The sequence below is a fragment of the Camelina sativa genome, chromosome 8 (assembly GCF_030686135.1).
Source record: "Camelina sativa cultivar CO46 ecotype springtype chromosome 8, ASM3068613v1".
In the NCBI taxonomy this organism is placed as follows: domain Eukaryota; kingdom Viridiplantae; phylum Streptophyta; class Magnoliopsida; order Brassicales; family Brassicaceae; genus Camelina; species Camelina sativa.
Window position 1 is genome coordinate 25,714,428 of NC_141887.1, and position 18,360 is coordinate 25,732,787.

The following is an 18,360-nucleotide window of genomic DNA, read 5'->3' on the forward strand; positions in this document are numbered from 1 at the left end:
AATTAGAATTATGTGATTAACTGAAATTAGAAAATCTACTTTATCCAAAAACATTAACATATAAGAAAAGTCAACGTAGTTGTTTGGTAGTGAGATTTATATATCAACGAAAACGAACACGATAAGGCGTCGTGAAGTAACGCAGATCACAAAATATTTGTGTCTCAAAAGGCATCGTCGGCGTTATTCAATTTTTCTCGAATTTAAAAAAAAATTGAATTTTTCTTTTTCTCTCACAGAGGACGACGTCGTATGAAGTTCATCAAAAGGGACCTTCTCCGCCTTTCATTTTTTTTTTTTTTTGGAATGTTTTTGTATACCAGAAGACCCGAGGGAAAAAAAAAAAAAAAAAGAGAATCCGAAGTGAGAGAAGCCAAAATCAAAATCTAGAAAATAATTTTCAAAAACTTTTGAATTCTTCTTCCGCTTCGAATTTCAAAAAGCTGCTGCTTTTAATTGTTTGGTGAGTTTTTTTTTTTTTTTTTTTGTTTGGATGAAATGGCCGATCAAAGGAGTAAAACCAACAACAGTAGGTGGAACTGGGAGGTGAGTGGGTTCGAACCCAGGAAGTCTTCTTCTTCTTCTAATGCTTCGTTATTGGATGCCGGTGGTCACCGTTCGACTGGTCCGCTGCTTCGGAGGAACTCGATTTCTACCCCTTCGCTTCCGCCTAAGCAAGCGCTTGCCTCTAAGGTTAACGGATTAAAGGATAAAGTTAAGGTGATTACATTTGTCACTTCCTTTTTTTTCACTCCATAGTATACTTGGATTGGGTTTTGGGTTGAGTTAGTAAGTGTAAGTTGAGTCTGTAGATGTTATATCATCATATATTTGTGGGATTTGATGGAAGATTTAGTGTTGAAGCCATTGCTTATTAAGAAAAGTATGTGACTTGGTTGAACAGCTTGCAAAAGAAGATTACTTGGAGTTGAGACAAGAAGCTACTGATCTGCAGGAGTATTCTAATGCAAAGCTTGATAGGGTTACCCGTTATTTAGGTGTTCTCGCTGAGAAAAGTCGTAAATTGGGTAAGTTTTGTGTTTCACCAGTGTTTTACACCGCACGAGGTTTGTTAGAAGTCTATGTAAGTGTGTTGGGATATTTGGTAGTGTGTTGTATTTATTTTTATCTACATAAACCACCACAGATCAATTTGTCCTTGAGACTGAGGCTAGGATATCTCCACTTATCAATGAGAAGAAAAGACTGTTCAATGACTTGTTAACAGCCAAAGGTACCAAGCTTCCTTAACCAATGTCATGAGTCTTTCTAAATTTATAATCTTTCTTTGGGTATAGATAGGTTCACAGATGTTCTTGATAGTTCTCTGCAGCCTGTTGATTAATGTGGAATTGTTTTTCGTAATTCAGGGAATATAAAGGTATTTTGCCGTGCTAGGCCATTGTTTGAGGATGAAGGTCCTTCTATTATAGAGTTCCCTGGGGATTGCACCATATGTGTAAATACTAATGATGATACTCTGTCCAATCCCAAGAAGGACTTTGAGTTTGACCGGGTTTATGGACCTCATGTTGGACAAGGTGAGTACCATAGTTCGTTGTAAATGTAGTCTCTCCTTTTGTCATGAGCTCTTTCTGGTTTCAATCTACAAAAGCTGCAACAATGCGATCTCTGTACTTATACTGTAATTTTTCCTCAGCTGCCCTGTTCAGCGATGTCCAACCTTTTGTTCAATCTGCACTGGATGGATCTAACGTCTCCATGTTTGCCTACGGACAAACTTGTGCAGGGAAAACATACACCTTGGTTACCATTCTTTTCCTTTTCCTCTAAAAGTTTACAAATATGTCACATATTGTTGAGCACCTATATCAATGGAATTCTGTTGCTGTCTATTTTCACAGTGATTTGTTATCTCCCTATGGCTCTTCGTTGAATCAACTTTATTGGCTGTTGTTTCGCAGGAAGGTTCGAATCAAGACCGTGGTCTATATGCACGTTGTTTTGAGGAACTTTTCGACCTAGCCAATTCTGATTCAACTTCCACATCTCGATTCAGTTTCTCTCTTTCAGTGTTTGAGATCTATAATGAACAGGTGCTCCAGTTGTGTCCGGAGTACTAATACTTTTGGCCTATGTTGTATTGCCAAGATGGTTCTGTAATGAAATCTGAAACTTCTAATTCAGCAACTTTAATTTTCAGATCAGAGATCTACTTTTGGACAGTCAGAGCAACTTGCCGAAGATAACCATGGGTTTAGACGAATCTGTTATAGAGCTCAGACAGGAAAAAGTTGATAATCCTCTGGAGTTCTTAAGAGTCTTAAAATCTGCATTTCAGAACCGGGGCAATGATAAAGCAAAATTTAACGTGACCCATCTGTATGTTTTATTTTGTTCTTGAAATGTTCCTCTTTTGGTTATATTGAGATAATTCTCTGCTAAGGTTCTCTATTCATATGTCTTTAATGGATGGCTTCTCTCTTGGCAGGATTGTCACAATACACATATACTATAGTAACACGATTACTGGAGAAAACATATATAGTAAGCTTTCTCTAGTTGACATGGCTGGAAGTGAAGGTTTAACCGTGGAAGATGACAGTGGAGACCATGTCACTGATCTGTTGCATGTCATGAATTCGGTTTCAACGTATGTCAGATTTTTTTCTCTTTTTTATTCACTCCTCTTTAACAGTAAGCTATATAACGTCTGCATCTTTATCATGTAAAGGTCTGACAAAGTTTTCCATGTGTAGGCTTCAATGCAATAATTTATTCTGTTAACTTACTGCATATATTTCTGGTTCTATAGGTTGGGAGATGTTTTATCCTCATTGACGTCAGAAAAGGATTCAATTCCCTATGAGAATTCAATGCTTACAAGAATACTTGCAGATTCACTAGGTAAAATTATCTTCTTTTCAATACATGCATCTTATCCTCTTATTTCAATCTCAATCTTTTCTTTGTTTAAGGGTTTTCCACCATTTTTTGAAGCTCTGTGTAACTGAGATGCAATATCCTGATGTGTAGGGGGAAGCTCCAAAACGTTGATGATTGTTAACATCTGTCCGAGTGCACAAAACTTGTCTGAAACAATATCATCTCTCAGTTATGCTGCTAGAGCTAGGAATACTATACCAAGTCTTGGAAATCGAGATACAATCAAGAAATGGAGAGATGTGGTAAGTGAAAGTGAAAAAGAGAAACAGTTAAGAAACGAGAATACAGACGTCAGATGGTGCAATTCAGGATTTGGCTTGATTGATCTGTTCGTTCTATCTCTCCCACTTCTAGCTCCCAATTTCTAGAGAACAGAATAATAAAATAAAATTACACTGTACTAGCTTGTCCTGTTTCAAGAGATACTTTTTGCTACAACATAGATAACCTTTTGTCCTGCAGGCAAGTGATGCTCGGAAGGAGCTGTTGGAGAAAGAGAGAGAAAATCAGAATCTGAAACAAGAGGTTGTGGGCTTAAAACAAGCACTTAAAGATGCAAATGACCAGTGTGTATTGCTCTACAGTGAAGTGCAGAGGGCGTGGAAAGTTTCATTTACATTGCAATCAGATTTGAAGGTTATCAGCTTCACCTGGGTTCTTCTTGTTTGAATTCTCTGCAATTCTTTATAACCTTTTTTTTGTTGCTCATTATCCGTCTTGTACTTGATGCAGTCAGAGAATACTATGCTTGTAGACAAACATAGACTAGAGAAGGAGCAGAATTCTCAGTTAAGAAATCAAATAGCTCAATTTTTACAGTTGGATCAGGAACAGAAGCTGCAAATGCAACAACAAGATTCCACCATTCAAAATCTCCAGGTTGGTGCTCCACGAATATAAGTAGCTACTCTCTAAAGTTTAAGATCTATGCAATGCAATTGAGTTTTGGATTTGTTGACTTCTCTGCACATGGTAGTCATATCGTTCTCCTGTATCTTATTTGATTTTGATTCAGGCCAAAATTATAGACTTGGAATCACAAGTAGGTGAAGCCGTTAAATCCAACGCAACAAGAACAGGAGATGCCTTACAATCTTCTTCAATACCAAAAGCAGCTGACACCACAATTGATTCTTCTGTTACCAAGAAACTTGAGGACGAACTGAAAAAACGTGATGCACTAATTGAGGTTCTGCTTTGTCTTACTCTTGAACATATTATGATTGGTGGAGTTTTTTTCCCTCTGGCTGAAGCGTTCATATTTGCACTAGTTCATTTATCTGATGAGAATAATGTTTTTTGCAGAGATTGCATGAAGAAAACGAAAAGTTGTTTGACAGATTAACAGAAAGATCAATGGCTGTTTCCACCCAGGTAGTTCTTTTCTCTTGTGCAGTTATGTGTTATGAGCCAACTATTTGCTTGAGAACTAAGAAACGATTGAAAGCTTAGCTCCCTCATAACCCTAATTCTCTCTTAGAGATTAAGGTTAATTCTTGGGGCTTCCCCTCTTATTAATCAATAGAGAACCTTATATAGGTTTTCATACAACTTAAATCATAACCCTAATCCTAATGTTTAAAAGGAAATATTAAAAGGAACTATAATTAAACCAATAAACCAAGACACCTAAACTAGAGCACGTATCATTATGCTGAATTAAGCATGCTTCAGTATCGTATCTCCCTCACTGCTCTCTTATAGCTTTGGGAGAAAAATTACATCTGTTCTTTATTAATTGCTATTGTATGTTCTTTTTTTTTGAATGTTGCTATTGTATGTTCAACACTATGCACGTAGAGAATTCCTTGCTCCCTGCACTCCATTTAAAAAACTTTCGTATTCATTTTTTATTTTAGGGATTGAGTCCCTCATCAAAAGCCTCACCAAACAATCAGCCTGCCAATGTTCACAGGTGACTTCGTGATCCGTTTGAACACTTGATTTCTTATTCTGTATTTTTCAATTTATTGACTAAATGTAATTTTCTGTCTCCGAGAGAAATAGTAGGGGAGAAGCATTTTCGGAAGAAGCTGTTGCTATACCATCCAGATCAAATAAGAATGACGGAGCAATTACTGTAGTAAAATCTGGCTCTGATATAGTTAAGACCACGCCAGCTGGAGAATACTTGACGGCTGCATTGAACGACTTTGACCCTGAAGAATATGAAGGTCTAGCTGCCATTGCTGACGGTGCAAACAAGCTACTAATGCTGGTACTTGGTTAATAGCTAGTTGTTTTATTATCGTTTTAGCCAGTTCAGTGGTATACTTATTTGAAATGACACCTACCTTGTATCATTATTTGGATAGTGAAGGTTATGGTGGACTCTGGGTATCACCTTATTTTGGGAAGCGTTTTTCTTATTATTGACTTGCAGGTTTTGGCAGCTGTTATCAAGGCTGGTGCTTCCAGAGAGCATGAAATCCTTGCTGAGATCAGAGATTCTGTCTTTTCATTTATTAGTAAAATGGAACCAAGAAGAGTAATGGATACCATGCTTGTTTCCCGAGTTAGGATATTATACATAAGGTCCTTACTGGCGCGATCACCTGAGCTTCAGTCTATCAGGGTGAGCATAGGCAGACGACTCGTAGCTGATTTTTATTTTAGCTTTGGCCTTGGCTTGTATGACTATTTTATCTCCCCTGGAAAAATTAAACCTATCCTCTTTATTTAGGTCTCTCCTGTCGAGTGCTTTCTTGAGAAGCCTAATACTGGTAGAAGTAAAAGCACTAGCAGGGGTAGCAGCCCAGGTAGATCCCCAGTTCGATATCTTGATACGCAGATCCATGGCTTTAAAGTAAATATAAAAGCAGAAAGGAAAAACAAGTTGGCATCTGTGGTGTCAAGAATGCGTGGACTTGAACAGGTAAAATTTACCTTGGAAGTGCAGTTGATTCTCAAAGATGCTCGAGTCTACCTAAGAGACACTTATGCTCTTGATTGTAATCATCTAGGATGCTGGGAGGCAGCAAGTTACTGGAGTTAAGCTGCGGGAAATGCAAGATGAAGCCAAAAGCTTTGCTATTGGGAACAAAGCCTTGGCTGCATTATTTGTTCACACTCCGGCTGGTGAACTGCAGCGACAGATTCGGTTATGGCTTGCAGAACATTTTGAGTTTCTTTCCGTGACCGCAGATGATGTCTCGGGAGGAACTGGTGGCCAACTAGAGCTTCTTTCCACGGCAATTATGGATGGCTGGATGGCTGGACTAGGGGCTGCGGTGCCACCTCACACTGATGCTCTCGGGCAGCTTCTGTCTGAGTATGCAAAACGTGTCTATACTTCTCAAATGCAGCACATGAAGGTATGCGATGTCATTGGTTAAAAAAGATAGTCTCAGTGGAATTAGGAGATAGACATTCCCAGTGGTTTGAAATAAAAGATGTCTTTAAGTAGCTGATTCTGTGTCTGCCTACTTTTGAGGTCTAAGGTTTTAGTCTGAATAATTAGTATGGATTCTGGAATGATGACTAATATGGAACCGTACAATAGGATATTGCTGGCACCTTGGCGGCAGAAGAGGCAGAAGATGCTGGTCAAGTGGCTAAGCTTCGATCAGCTCTCGAGTCTGTTGACCACAAAAGAAGAAAGGTACACCACCGTGCCTGAAAATAAATGACATAGTTCTGGGTTGCTTTAATTTTTAATTAAAACGTTCTTGTGCTCTGACTTTTGTTTTGCTTTCTTTTTCAGATTTTACAACAAATGAGAAGCGATGCAGCTTTGCTTAACCTGGAAGAAGGCAGTTCTCCTGTTCCAAACCCTTCGACGGCAGCTGAAGACTCAAGATTAGCATCTCTCATTTCTCTGGATGGCATTTTGAAGCAAGTCAAGGTATTTATACCTCCATCTATGACCATGTTGCTTCATAATTGATCTTTGTTTTTGGTTAATTTTTGGTCAATAACTTAATTTGCATCTTGCAGGAAATTACAAGACAAGCATCTGTCCATGTTTTGAGTAAAAGCAAGAAGAAAGCATTACTTGAGGCCCTTGATGAACTCACTGAGCGAATGCCTTCTCTTCTTGATATCGATCATCCATGTGCACAAAGAGAAATTGCTACAGCACACCAGTTGGTCGAGGTACCTTTTATCTCCATGAACCTACCATAGACAGAAAGAACTCTACCTGATATAATGTTGATATCCGGATTAGATATCGAACAAACTAACTTGTTTCTCTTGACCGCAGACGATTCCTGAACAAGAGGATAATAATCTTCTGGAACGATCACACGACCGGAGACCCTCATTAGAATCAATATCCTCAGGTGATACTGATGTATCTCAGTGGAATGTTTTGCAATTCAACACAGGTTCATCAGCCCCATTCATCATAAAATGTGGAGGCAACACCAACTCAGAGCTCGTGATCAAGGCTGACGCACGAGTTCAAGAGCCCAAAGGAGGGGAAATTGTCAGAGTTGTCCCAAGACCTTCTGTTCTAGTAAACATGAGCTTAGAGGAAATGAAACAAATGTTTGCGCAATTACCCGAAGCTCTAAGTTTGCTGGCTTTAGCTAAAACAGCTGATGGCACAAGAGCTCGCTACTCTAGACTCTACAAAACTCTGGCCATCAAGGTTCCCTCTCTTAGGGACCTTGTTAGTGAACTGGATTAAGATACTTAAGTCGTGAAATGGCATAGAGATCTTGCAGTGATATTATCCAGCAACGGAGATTCCTTGTGTATTTATTCTTTCTTGTGAGGTTAATGGCTGGGCAAATTCGGCGCATTTATGCTAACCTTTAAGCTCCAGATTCATTTGTGTAATATGTAACTTCATTTTGTATCTTACTCTCATTCACACAGCAATAAGTGTTATATTCACAGCAAGTGAGTTTTCAAAATTACTCTCTCAAGTGTTAGGCAAAATGTTGATCAAGAATCAATAATATGATTTGTACATGAAAACTACCATTTAAAGGCTGATAATACATAAGCTGGGAATGCGCTGTGTTCAGCCGTAAGGGTCTTGACTGAGTCCAGATTTGCAACTTCATCAAACGAAGTGAGACCAAGCTCATTACCATGAATCCCTCCAGTGATGAAAATTGATTCAATCCCTGAAATATTTGCTCCCTTTATATCATGATGTAGCGAATCTCCTACTGCGATAGCCTCGGATGGATTGACAACTCCTGCGATTGCCATAGCAGACTCATAGATCATCTGCGAAATACAAACAGTCAACAAACCATTATACAGACACAAAGTAGTAAGTTGATACTTGATAGTTAAATATTCAAACCTTATAAGGTTTTCCCATCCACTTCACTTCTCCCCCGAGTTCTTCATACTTGGAAGCTAGTGTACCTGTATAAATCATGAATGAGAGAATGTTTATATGCTTCTTTATACCATCATAATTGGATAGTTTCAGAGATGTAAGTATATGTACCTGGCATGATATGAAAAACATTTGCTTCGACAGTCACGTAATCTGGATTGGCAACGATCATGGGGAGTCCTCGAGCTGCAGATTTCTCCAAAATCTTCTCAAGTTCGTCAAGAGGCATTGGAGATACACTGCCAGAAGGAAGTCCTAAGGCTTCAGTGCCGTGAGCTAAAACAAAGTCAGCTTCGTCTACATTCTCCACAACATTTAAACCTAGACCCTGAAACAAAAACTACATCATATACCTACTACTAAACCTTCATTGATAAATCAGTAAGAAACCAAATACAAGATGAAAAGTAACCTCTAAAGAGATTGCTCCTCGGTCATTCCAAGTCATGTGAATGCAACTCCTTCCTAGTGCAGCGAACCAAGGATCATCTCTCCTGCAACATACATTAATCAGTAAGTTGAACAAAGTATTAAATAGCATCTATATTCCGAAGAAGAAGTTGTTTTGTAAATAACCTTTGCAAAGATTGATGGGTTAGTTCACCACTTGTTATAGCTCCGGTGAAGAAAGAAGGATCAAAGCCAAGGCCTTTCAACTTCTCCATAGTAGTTGAAGCACGTCTAGAGGAATTACTAATGATCACAATTTTGGCACCTGCTGTTGCAAGATTCTTCACTGTAACTCCAAGTAAACAAAAGTTACATCAGTCATTACGCGAATAAATCTGTAAGAAAACTAACAATAAAGGAACATCTCAAAGCATAATGATCGGTTTCACAACTTATTTGGACTATATCAAATATAGTCAACACTGAATCCAAAGTCCTACCTAAACATTGAACAGTGAAAGAATTGGTTTTTATAGCAACTACAAAATGTAAAACCCCAATAGAAGAGACGAGAACGTACATGTCGATATCGCACCCGGGTACGGCTTTTTGCCATCATGAAGGACTCCATACTGATCTAAGAGCCATGCCTGTGAGTTGTGACACACACTTCACCAAGTTTAGCAATTCACTAGATGTTTAATGATTCACATATTTTTTAATCCAAATTTTGTATGCTTTACCAAATTACAAGGCGCATATTATACAATTAGAGAAACCCATTAGGTAACAAAGATCAATTGAATCGAAAACATGATGATCGAAAAAGACAGTAAAAACTGAGACAAGGATGAGCTAAAAACCTTAAAATTTCGCTTCTCAACAATGTCTTTGAGGCCATTCATTGGCTGTGAGAGCTGCGATGAACAGATCATTTTTTCTTCCTCCTGCGGCGAGAAGAAGAAGAAGAAGAAACCAGACCAATCGAAACAAAGCGCAAGTGGTTTCTCTCTTTTCCACAACCACAACACAACGCATACCCCACGCGCGCAACAGACAGTAGTGTATGCGTATGCGAGTAAGCTTGCTCTAGTACAAACTCAATTTAAGTATTTTAATATCCTTTAAAGTACAAGAAAGTCGCTTTGGCCGAGTGGTTAAGGCGTGTGCCTGCTAAGTACATGGGGTCTCCCCGCGAGAGTTCGAATCTCTCAGGCGACGAATTTTTTTTTTTAATAAGAAAATTTCCCGCCCTTTTTATTCAGCAACTCCTTATCAATTTTGATTCATTTCAATATGAAACCTGATCACGATACGATGATCCCTGAGTTTGTGTTATGCATATGTAATCATTCTATTAAGCATATAACCAAAAAAAACTATGAACATATGCATAACAAGTCCTCGCTAATCTAACTACACCATGCTTAACTGTTATAACTTTTTCCTATTATTTTTTCTTTTTTTTCTCTGTTTGTCTTTCTAATTACTAGTTAGCTGAATCTTTACAAAAGCATAGCCCGAAGCTCCATCATTGATCTCGGTGCTTCCAAATTCTCTTCCTCTAACGAATCTCCAAGTAAGCTTTGCATTTGAGCCACAAATATCTCATCTAAAATCTGCAAAATCACACCATATAACAATAACAAGATAAGAACAAGAGACATCTTTCTTCTGTTTTTTTTCCCAGTGATAAAGAAAGAGTTGAGATAGTTACAGAAACTGCGATTCTCAGGCCTTTGTGCCAAGTCACATTGTCGTTCCTGTCTTCCAAAACCCGAAGCACGTCCTTTGTAAAGAAAAAAAACAGAATAAGAATAATGAAAACTAATGATGATGGTGCAAGAAACCAACGGTTTGTGATGCGGTCTGCCTTACTAACCTGTCCCATTCTGTCCCACATTCCTCTGCATATTAAGACAAACAGATCGAGTGACAAAACACAATGCAGGTGATCAATTGTCTTGTCCAGTAAATCTTTCAAACACTGCATTCTGTTTCTAATGTCTGGTTCTGCTGTTATTTCCTGCAAGTCTTGGATGATGTTCTTCATTCTCATGTGGCTTTGTATCCTCGTCTGCTACATAAGTTAGATTTTCTCAAGGAAAGCACAATACAGAGATTCTCAGAAACAAGTTCAGAAAGAAAAAGGAGTAACCGACATTCTCTGCAAGCTTCTCCACGAGCGCTTGCATGTAACTTCTGAATCTGGTTCTTAACTGTATTGTCACTTCGCTCAGCCGCTCTCCCAAAACTCTCTTTTCTTTATCAGGGAGATAAGAGTTCCATACTTTGAATCGATTCTCCATACTTGACCGTAATGTGTCAAGCACTCTTTTCACTGAATTTAGAAGAACTCCAAGCTGCAATATGTTTAATTAAAGTTTTCTTACACTAGTTCTAACTAAATGAAAGCTTTTAAGTTAAAACAAAAGTATAGACATACCTCTTTTGGAACAGAGTAGAGGTTAAGTTGGCCCTTTTGTGTCAATCTCTGGACGTACTTCAGGGCAGATACCTTGCTTTCCTTTAACGGAGACAAAACTTCGGGAAAACTGCTTCTCCAACGCTTCAATAATAGCCCTCTCCACATCCGTTATAACCTTTCCATACGAAAACACGATAACATTTATAAGTTGGTCGTATTTGATTAACAGATTTACTGACTTCTGAGACATGGAAGAAGGAGAAACTCATCATACACAACGCGGTTATATTCGTGTGATTGTTTAGTAAAGAGACCATGAAAGAATCAAAAACTTTTTTGCAAGTTTTGTATTGTTCAACTTACTTTCTCCAACGAGACCCCATATTCTGGCCAACGCCTGATGATGATATCATACTCATCAAGTGTCGAGTTGAGTAACTCATACATCTCATCGACAAAGGGAGAGGTCAAGCCTTGAATCTCACTACATGCTTTTGCCTGAAAAAAAAAAATCAAAATGTATCCAATTGCAGATGTCAAGGCATTAACATGCATTCTTGTCTCAGCAGCACTATAGAAAAGTTGTTGCAAGATAATTAAGTACCGTTTCTGACTTGCAGAATTCATATAGATAACATTTTCTCTCTCCGATCCAAGTAGTAATATATGAATGGAAAAGCTCTTTGGCAGTAACACCACCTTTGATCGGACTACCAACATGAAGATGAAAGTGCTATAGTAATAGAAAAGTCTAAAACGATAAATTTTAAAGTCGTAAGTACTCAGATAAAAGTAACTGTAAGAGCAAATATTACTCTATATTCCAGCCAGAGCGGTCGGCTTCAAAGTCAGCTGTTGTAATGATAAGGTCGACAACAGGAGGCGATGGAGAAGGAGGGGGACATGCGATAAGGTATTCCTTCAGTCTTTTGAATAGGTCCACACTATATATTGCAGCCGAAATCTTTGGAAGGTCTATAAAGCTGCTTTGGAGATTACAGAGAGAATCAAAAGAGAGATACACTAATTTAGTAATATTAATGCTGTATATATGAAACTTAGACAAACCTTGGGAGTACATTGTAGTTATGGATGGCTATATCAGTTAAGATTTCGTTCTTAAGGCTCAAAATTAAAGACTTCATCCTCTGATGAGAAGTGCCTTGTGCATCCTCAGTATGATTAAGAAGTATATTGTTTGTTTCCAGTAAGTATCTTCTTGACCTCTTCTTTGAAGCAGCCTGAAAGAAGGCAACGAAATAAATCATGAGGCAAGTGAGAAAGATAGAGAGGTTCCGTGTGTGTCTGTCTGATTTTACCTGAAAGTATCTGGACAGTCTTAGCTGTGCCTCGGGGATCAACATGTCGTTAAGAAGACCATAAAGCTTGATAGCTGGCGCAATATCAGGTGCTGGAATGCCTGTAGGAGGCTCAAAAACATCTTTGATTCCAGAAAAAGAAGATTCATCAAGAGATTTGTAATTCTCGAATGTCAACGCAAGAATCTGCTGAACTTGTTCATTAATTTCCCTAAGCAAGCGATCCTGTCCAATGCAGCAAAAGGAAAAATGAGCTACTTGAATCGCAAAACGTGATCCGAACTGATTAAGAACAACACAGATCAAACATAAACACCTCTTGATGACTCAGTACAGCCTTGTGATTGCCTTTCATTAAAACAGGCGACAGAAAATCATATATGAGATCAAGACAGTCCTTAGTAGGCGAGGCGACATCCATGACATATGAAAGGTATCTGCAAATCAAAAACAAAGAGAAATATTGCATAACATCACTTAAGTTCATGAAAAAAAAATTTGTTACCAAATTTAAAATCTGTAAATTACATACCTTAATTTTGTATATGCATCTGAAATACCGTAATAGGCTGCAAATTGAGTTAGCAACCAGTACCATGGCCCTTTGATCAACAGATTTTGGCGATGAAATTGCTCAACTTTCATAGCCACTTCCAAGACCAAGTCATATGCTGAAGTTTCTGCAACCAACCCACACTAAATATGAATGGAAGTATGTCAGTATACAATTAGAGACGGTTGAAAGAAGCTCTCATGTGGAAAAAGACCGTGTACCTTAGTTTTCTCATCCAAGCTGCTTGAGTAGTTTATATGAAGTTGGATTCTCCCAATATGGTCATGTTCTGGTTCATGATATATTGCCCACCATTTAAGATCGTTCTGCTACAACAGCCAAATTAAACTTTATATTTTAAGCCAAATCATCTTCTGGACACAACATAATTAAGTCTTAACAAATATCTCACCGGTTCCTCAACTATAGCTGCTAGTTAAGCTAAGACACGACCACAAAACTTCCCGTTGGAATCCCGAACTTCAACAATCAAATCATCACCGATACTATCTGGTAAGCTACAAGGGAAACCGTATTATAAATCCAGCTTTATAAGAAAAAGGAATCTAAAGGCAAATCATGAATGTACAAGGAAACGTACAAGACAAATGTTTCTCCAGATCCAGGTTGCGTTTTAACTTGATCCTCCTCGGCAGAGCTCTTCAGCCTTAATGAACACGTAAAATGTTCTGACAACAAAAGAATTTCATAGATATGTCATTCAGAAAGGAAGACAAAACAGTAATGACACCAGTAAAAATGCAACCAAATATACCTTGTAATGCTTTGAGAGAACGTGGTCCGGTGTGAGATGTAACAAATTCTTTTTGAAGGACTTTTGAGACATGTTTGAGGTAGCGAGCACAGGCGCGCATATACTCCAAACTTTTCCGTGAAAGGGAACCATTCAATGGAACTCGAGGAGCGACATGAACTCTCTTCACTGCTTTCCATCCAGAAGACAAAGTAGAATTCAGCTCCGCGAAGTGCTGGTGAACAGTTTCATGCTTTAGTGATGAAATATTGCAACAAGGTTGTCCATCTGATTCCATTTTGATCCTACCAACTGTAGAACTACACACTTCAGATCATATGAGCAAATGAGATGGGATGGAAAACAGATAAACAGATATATATACCCTGAAGTTTAATTTTTCCAACACTTCTCTTAAATTTGGGAGCAGTTGTCTCAGTAACCAAGCTAGAAGGTCTATTTCCCAGTAGTTCTTCTTCAGAGTGAAGGAAGAAATTCTGCAAACTAAATATTTGATTCTCAACATTAAACAACTGCTATAAAGATTTAGAACAAGACAAATACACCAAAAGATGTCTCACCCAAATGCATGTCGCATTAATGCGCAATCATTGTTAAGGAAGTATGAAGCCTCGCTGACATTGTCTGTTTCCCATGAATGAAGGCATAGCCTTACACAAGCTTCATAGGAAATCATTGCAGACCATGGACCTTGTTCACTGCATTCAATGAAAAAGGTAATGAGAAATATTATTGAATTAGAAACCATGATAGGAATATTGTAAAACTCACTCACCTTGCATGGGAAGTGGGAAAACGGGAAGGAAAGGTCTCCTTCTTTATCGTTCCTAAAGTTCCAACCAGAGGAATTTCACATTCCTTTTTTGCATCCTGCAAACGAATTAATCAGGTAGGAACAGCTTGACAGAGTCATTGTAAAATTGGAGATAACCAGTAAAGAATCACAATTTCTTGTGAGAGGCAGAAGAGAGAGTACATGTGAAGCTTCAGCGCTCGATGATGAGTCAGACAAACCATCTGCAGAATGAGGTGAGTATGTCTCATCATCAAACGAATCAGAAGGAACAACACGCTTAGTATTTGCTCCTCTCGAAGCACCATCCTCCTGGGTCAACATTATATATAGCTCATCAAAACACTACTAGTGCGAGTTTTTTTAAAGAGCGAAGCTAGCAAAAAATGGTTCACATACCTCTCGTAAACCTTTCTTTTGAAAACTTTCCCTGAACATTATTATGCAGCTTCAAGCTTTGATCTGAAGTTAATTAAACAATTTGAAAAGATTAAATAAAGGCAGATCATTGCATTTTAAAAATATATTCATCAATCAAAGTGCATGGGAAAACAAAAAAAACCCATGAATCGATTCTATCTTACACAATGCCTCAAATCAATCATGGCAGAGATACATGAAACAAATGCAGCAAAGGTAAAATTCTGGAGAAGTTAAAAAAAAAAAAAAAAACAATCTTCCACAGAATCCAAATGATGAACTTTCACAGTAATTGACATAGGAAAGCCAAAATTAGAAGCAGAAAAAATTGAAAAACCAGCTATATATTAAAACGAAAAGCAAAGTCCTTTTTAGCTTACACTGCGAAGAAACAAGGTTTTTGGAAGACCACGAGAGACGCAAGTGTTAACAAAATGATCTTTTGATTTTGTCAAACTAAGTCAATCTTGCGATTACGGAGAAGAAATAAAAGAATCGGTCTTTGACAATCAATTTTATCATAACCAAAAAAAAAAAAAAGGATGGAGTAGTAAAGAGAGGGAAAAAAAAACAATGAAGATCGTCTTCTCTCTCTCACTAAAGCCCAAAAAAAAAAAAAGGCAAAAAAGTTGAGATTTTTATTTTGTTACAGGGAAAAAAAGACTAAATGCTTTAGCGTGAAACTGTTGTCGTGGCGAAAGAAGACGAGCTCTTTCCATACCGGCCTAGACGGAGCTTGTTTCCCCCCAACCGTCGATGCAAACAAAACAAAAAACAAACCCCTCTTCTTTTTTGTAAATGTTTCGAGGTTTCGGATTTGTAAAGGACTCACGTTGACCACATGGACTTTTCAATAAAAGCCAATGCCCATCATCACTCACACATTTGTCTTTTCTTACTTTTTTTTTCTTAGATATCTATCAAAAACATGATTGCGTAATTAATATGTTAATGTCTATATTAATTAGTATAAAAAAAAAAAAATTATAATTGTTCGTTACTTCGTTTATTTCTCTTTAAGAAAAAGTTTTCGCATTATAAACTTTTTAACCCCCTGGCCTTGATAATTTTTTTTTTAAAACTAGTAACGTAATGGACTTCAAAAGGCCCATATCATGCGTAATAAAGGCCCAGCAATCCAGCCTGAGTTCTGACTTTATAAGCGACAAGAAGCTGACTCACACTAAAAAATTATTATAGTCCATTCACTCGCTCTTATCACAAACTCAAAACCCTCCCCACATTCCCACGCCCCAGATTACTCCACTCGCTTGACTCTACAAAACCCTACAGCGCCCAACGACGCCGTATAATCAAAACTGACACGCACGCGCGCGTGGGTTAAATAGCCCACCTGACTCTTTCCCTTTATTCTTCTTCTCTCTTTTCTTTTTCCCAATTTCTTCAAATTTCCCCAAAAAAAAAAAAAAAAAATCTCTCTCTCTTTCTCTCTCTAATGGCGGCGACATTAGGCAGAGACCAGTACGTGTACATGGCGAAGCTCGCCGAGCAGGCGGAGCGTTACGAAGAGATGGTTCAGTTCATGGAACAGCTAGTCACAGGCGCTACTCCAGCCGAGGAGCTCACCGTCGAAGAGAGGAATCTCCTCTCGGTCGCTTACAAAAACGTGATCGGATCTCTACGCGCCGCATGGAGGATCGTGTCCTCGATTGAGCAGAAGGAAGAGAGCAGGAAGAACGAGGATCACGTCTCGCTCGTCAAGGACTACAGATCTAAAGTGGAGACGGAGCTTTCGTCCGTCTGCTCTGGGATCCTTAAGCTCCTTGACTCGCATCTGATCCCATCAGCTGGAGCGAGTGAGTCTAAGGTTTTTTACTTGAAGATGAAAGGTGATTATCATCGTTACATGGCTGAGTTCAAATCTGGTGATGAGAGGAAAACGGCTGCTGAAGATACCATGCTCGCGTACAAAGCTGCTCAGGTTTGGTTTGTTTATTTGGAATTTGATCTGATTTTTTAGGTTTGTTTTCAAGATTTTCTTGTAATGGTAATATATTCCAAATCTAGTAATTAGTTCCTGATCTAGAAAAATAGCCTGGAATTGAGCTTTCTATGCTTATTTTTTAATCTTTGAGAAAGTAGACTGCTATGTTAACTTATTTATTGGATTTTGAAACTGTGATGGAGATTGATGCGATGTGATGCTTTTGAAGGATATCGCAGCTGCGGATATGGCGCCTACTCATCCGATAAGGCTTGGTCTGGCCTTGAATTTCTCAGTGTTCTACTATGAGATTCTCAATTCTTCAGACAAAGCTTGTAACATGGCTAAACAGGTTACTCTTCTTGTTTCCTTTGTTTCACTTCTTAAGTCTCGAGTTAGAGTACCTTTTTTTGCTCTATGGTATATAAGTCGTTGACTTGAGTTTGTCTCTAGACAGTTGTCTCCTGTTTTCTAGCTTGATGTTTGCTCTTCTTATGTTAACAAATACAAGTCAATTGACCTGAGTTTTCTCATGTTTCTTACTTGATGTTTTGACTAAGCGAATTGACCACTGGTTGACTAGTCTCAGTCCACTACTTGATGTTTCTTACCTCTTTCTTTCTTTAAGAATAAGATGTATTGTTGGATGAAGAACCAATCTTTGGCACCTTGAATGAGGTTGCTTATGTTTTGAATAACAGGATTGACTGACCATTGGTTGACTATGTCTGTTGTACCCTTGTTTTTCTTTAAGTTGTTTTATTCGGTAAAGAACTGATCTTTGATCCATTGTGCTTCGTTTTACATCAGCTTTCTTTTTCAAAATTCCTCTTCTTTTTAAGAATCAGATACTCTTATAATGATGTTACATTCTGTTGCTTCTAGAACTTCCCGTTTATTATTGTGTATAGGAGATTTAGTAATGCAGTTTTTATTATTGTGGAGGAATTCTAAATTTTTATGCTGGATTCACGATTGTAGGCTTTCGAAGAAGCCATTGCTGAGCTCGACACACTGGGAGAGGAATCCTACAAAGACAGCACTCTCATAATGCAGTTGTTGAGGGACAACCTAACCCTTTGGACCTCCGATATGCAGGTACTCACATCTCTTTATGCTGTGTACCTCGATGTTTTTTCAAAAAATTTGAGTTTTTACTACATACCCTTTTATTTGTCCTTCACTTTGAGAAACTATATCTTAGTGTGATTAGAGTTTTCATCAAAAATCCGAATCAGGCTTGATATCCGTAATCAGATGCATCATATAGAGACATCGAACAACATGATAACTGAAATAACCGCAAAACATTGTGTGCTGAGTTATTTCTACTCTCTGTGTTTAGGAGCAGATGGACGAGGCGTGAGGATTTAGAGGAAGGGGGGAGAGTGTTTCCACCACCACCAAATCGATCTCAAAATCCCCATAACCTTTGCTCAATGTGAAAAATTATTTAAGTGTTTATGATGATTATGATTGTGCACAGCTTGATGATTTATCTTCTCTACTAAACCTCTTTTCTCTTAAT

The 18,360-nt window shown here is 38.2% G+C and overlaps 3 protein-coding genes, 1 non-coding gene and 1 pseudogene across 8 annotated transcripts; 3 read left to right on the top strand and 2 right to left on the bottom strand.

Annotated features, from left to right (window-relative positions):
• Positions 1 to 159: 159 nt before the first annotated feature.
• LOC104709851 (kinesin-like protein KIN-14A) lies at positions 160 to 7,769 on the top strand. Of its 3 annotated transcripts, XM_087462728.1 has the most exons (24): positions 160 to 463; positions 531 to 720; positions 905 to 1,028; positions 1,148 to 1,234; positions 1,371 to 1,541; positions 1,661 to 1,767; positions 1,926 to 2,057; positions 2,165 to 2,343; positions 2,453 to 2,614; positions 2,777 to 2,868; positions 2,998 to 3,149; positions 3,370 to 3,543; positions 3,640 to 3,786; positions 3,923 to 4,096; positions 4,213 to 4,281; positions 4,767 to 4,822; positions 4,915 to 5,125; positions 5,291 to 5,482; positions 5,591 to 5,782; positions 5,871 to 6,221; positions 6,410 to 6,508; positions 6,611 to 6,751; positions 6,844 to 7,002; positions 7,112 to 7,769. In XM_087462728.1, exons 6-24 carry the CDS (start codon positions 1,723 to 1,725, stop codon positions 7,538 to 7,540), a joined length of 3,156 nt encoding a protein of 1,051 aa, XP_087318854.1. In that variant the 5' UTR covers positions 160 to 463; positions 531 to 720; positions 905 to 1,028; positions 1,148 to 1,234; positions 1,371 to 1,541; positions 1,661 to 1,722; the 3' UTR covers positions 7,541 to 7,769. The 3 variants fall into 3 exon arrangements, with proteins under 3 accessions (XP_087318854.1, XP_087318853.1, XP_010424703.2); XM_087462727.1 differs by having other exon boundaries at positions 364 to 720; XM_010426401.2 differs by having other exon boundaries at positions 364 to 720; positions 4,918 to 5,125.
• Positions 7,723 to 9,682, bottom strand: LOC104708052 (uncharacterized). The gene is made up of 7 exons (XM_010424537.2): positions 9,463 to 9,682; positions 9,180 to 9,249; positions 8,786 to 8,945; positions 8,622 to 8,703; positions 8,321 to 8,537; positions 8,171 to 8,235; positions 7,723 to 8,091 (listed from the first exon to the last, which is right to left on the bottom strand). The coding sequence occupies exons 1-7, from the start codon at positions 9,532 to 9,534 to the stop codon at positions 7,834 to 7,836; spliced, it is 924 nt and encodes a 307-aa protein (XP_010422839.2). The 5' UTR covers positions 9,535 to 9,682; the 3' UTR covers positions 7,723 to 7,833.
• A 56-nt stretch (positions 9,683 to 9,738) lies between these two features.
• On the top strand, positions 9,739 to 9,820 carry TRNAS-GCU (transfer RNA serine (anticodon GCU)). Its single transcript has one exon. It is a non-coding gene; the product is annotated as a tRNA-Ser (tRNA).
• A 33-nt stretch (positions 9,821 to 9,853) lies between these two features.
• Positions 9,854 to 15,679, bottom strand: LOC104708053 (uncharacterized; annotated as a pseudogene). Its single transcript, XR_015564322.1, has 22 exons — positions 15,268 to 15,679; positions 14,867 to 14,929; positions 14,651 to 14,779; positions 14,450 to 14,544; positions 14,235 to 14,372; positions 14,039 to 14,157; positions 13,675 to 13,965; positions 13,501 to 13,588; positions 13,312 to 13,417; positions 13,121 to 13,225; positions 12,879 to 13,042; positions 12,663 to 12,783; positions 12,347 to 12,571; positions 12,096 to 12,268; positions 11,843 to 12,010; positions 11,632 to 11,737; positions 11,391 to 11,525; positions 11,046 to 11,202; positions 10,762 to 10,962; positions 10,482 to 10,676; positions 10,317 to 10,388; positions 9,854 to 10,218 (listed from the first exon to the last, which is right to left on the bottom strand). The product of XR_015564322.1 is annotated as an uncharacterized LOC104708053 (transcript).
• Positions 15,680 to 16,075: 396 nt separating this feature from the next.
• LOC104708054 (14-3-3-like protein G-BOX factor 14 lambda) lies at positions 16,076 to 18,359 on the top strand. Of its 2 annotated transcripts, none has more exons than XM_010424538.3 (4): positions 16,076 to 16,829; positions 17,062 to 17,184; positions 17,814 to 17,930; positions 18,178 to 18,359. In XM_010424538.3, exons 1-4 carry the CDS (start codon positions 16,344 to 16,346, stop codon positions 18,196 to 18,198), a joined length of 747 nt encoding a protein of 248 aa, XP_010422840.2. In that variant the 5' UTR covers positions 16,076 to 16,343; the 3' UTR covers positions 18,199 to 18,359. The 2 variants fall into 2 exon arrangements, with proteins under 2 accessions (XP_010422840.2, XP_010422841.2); XM_010424539.3 differs by having other exon boundaries at positions 16,263 to 16,829; positions 18,184 to 18,359.
• Position 18,360: the final 1 nt, after the last annotated feature.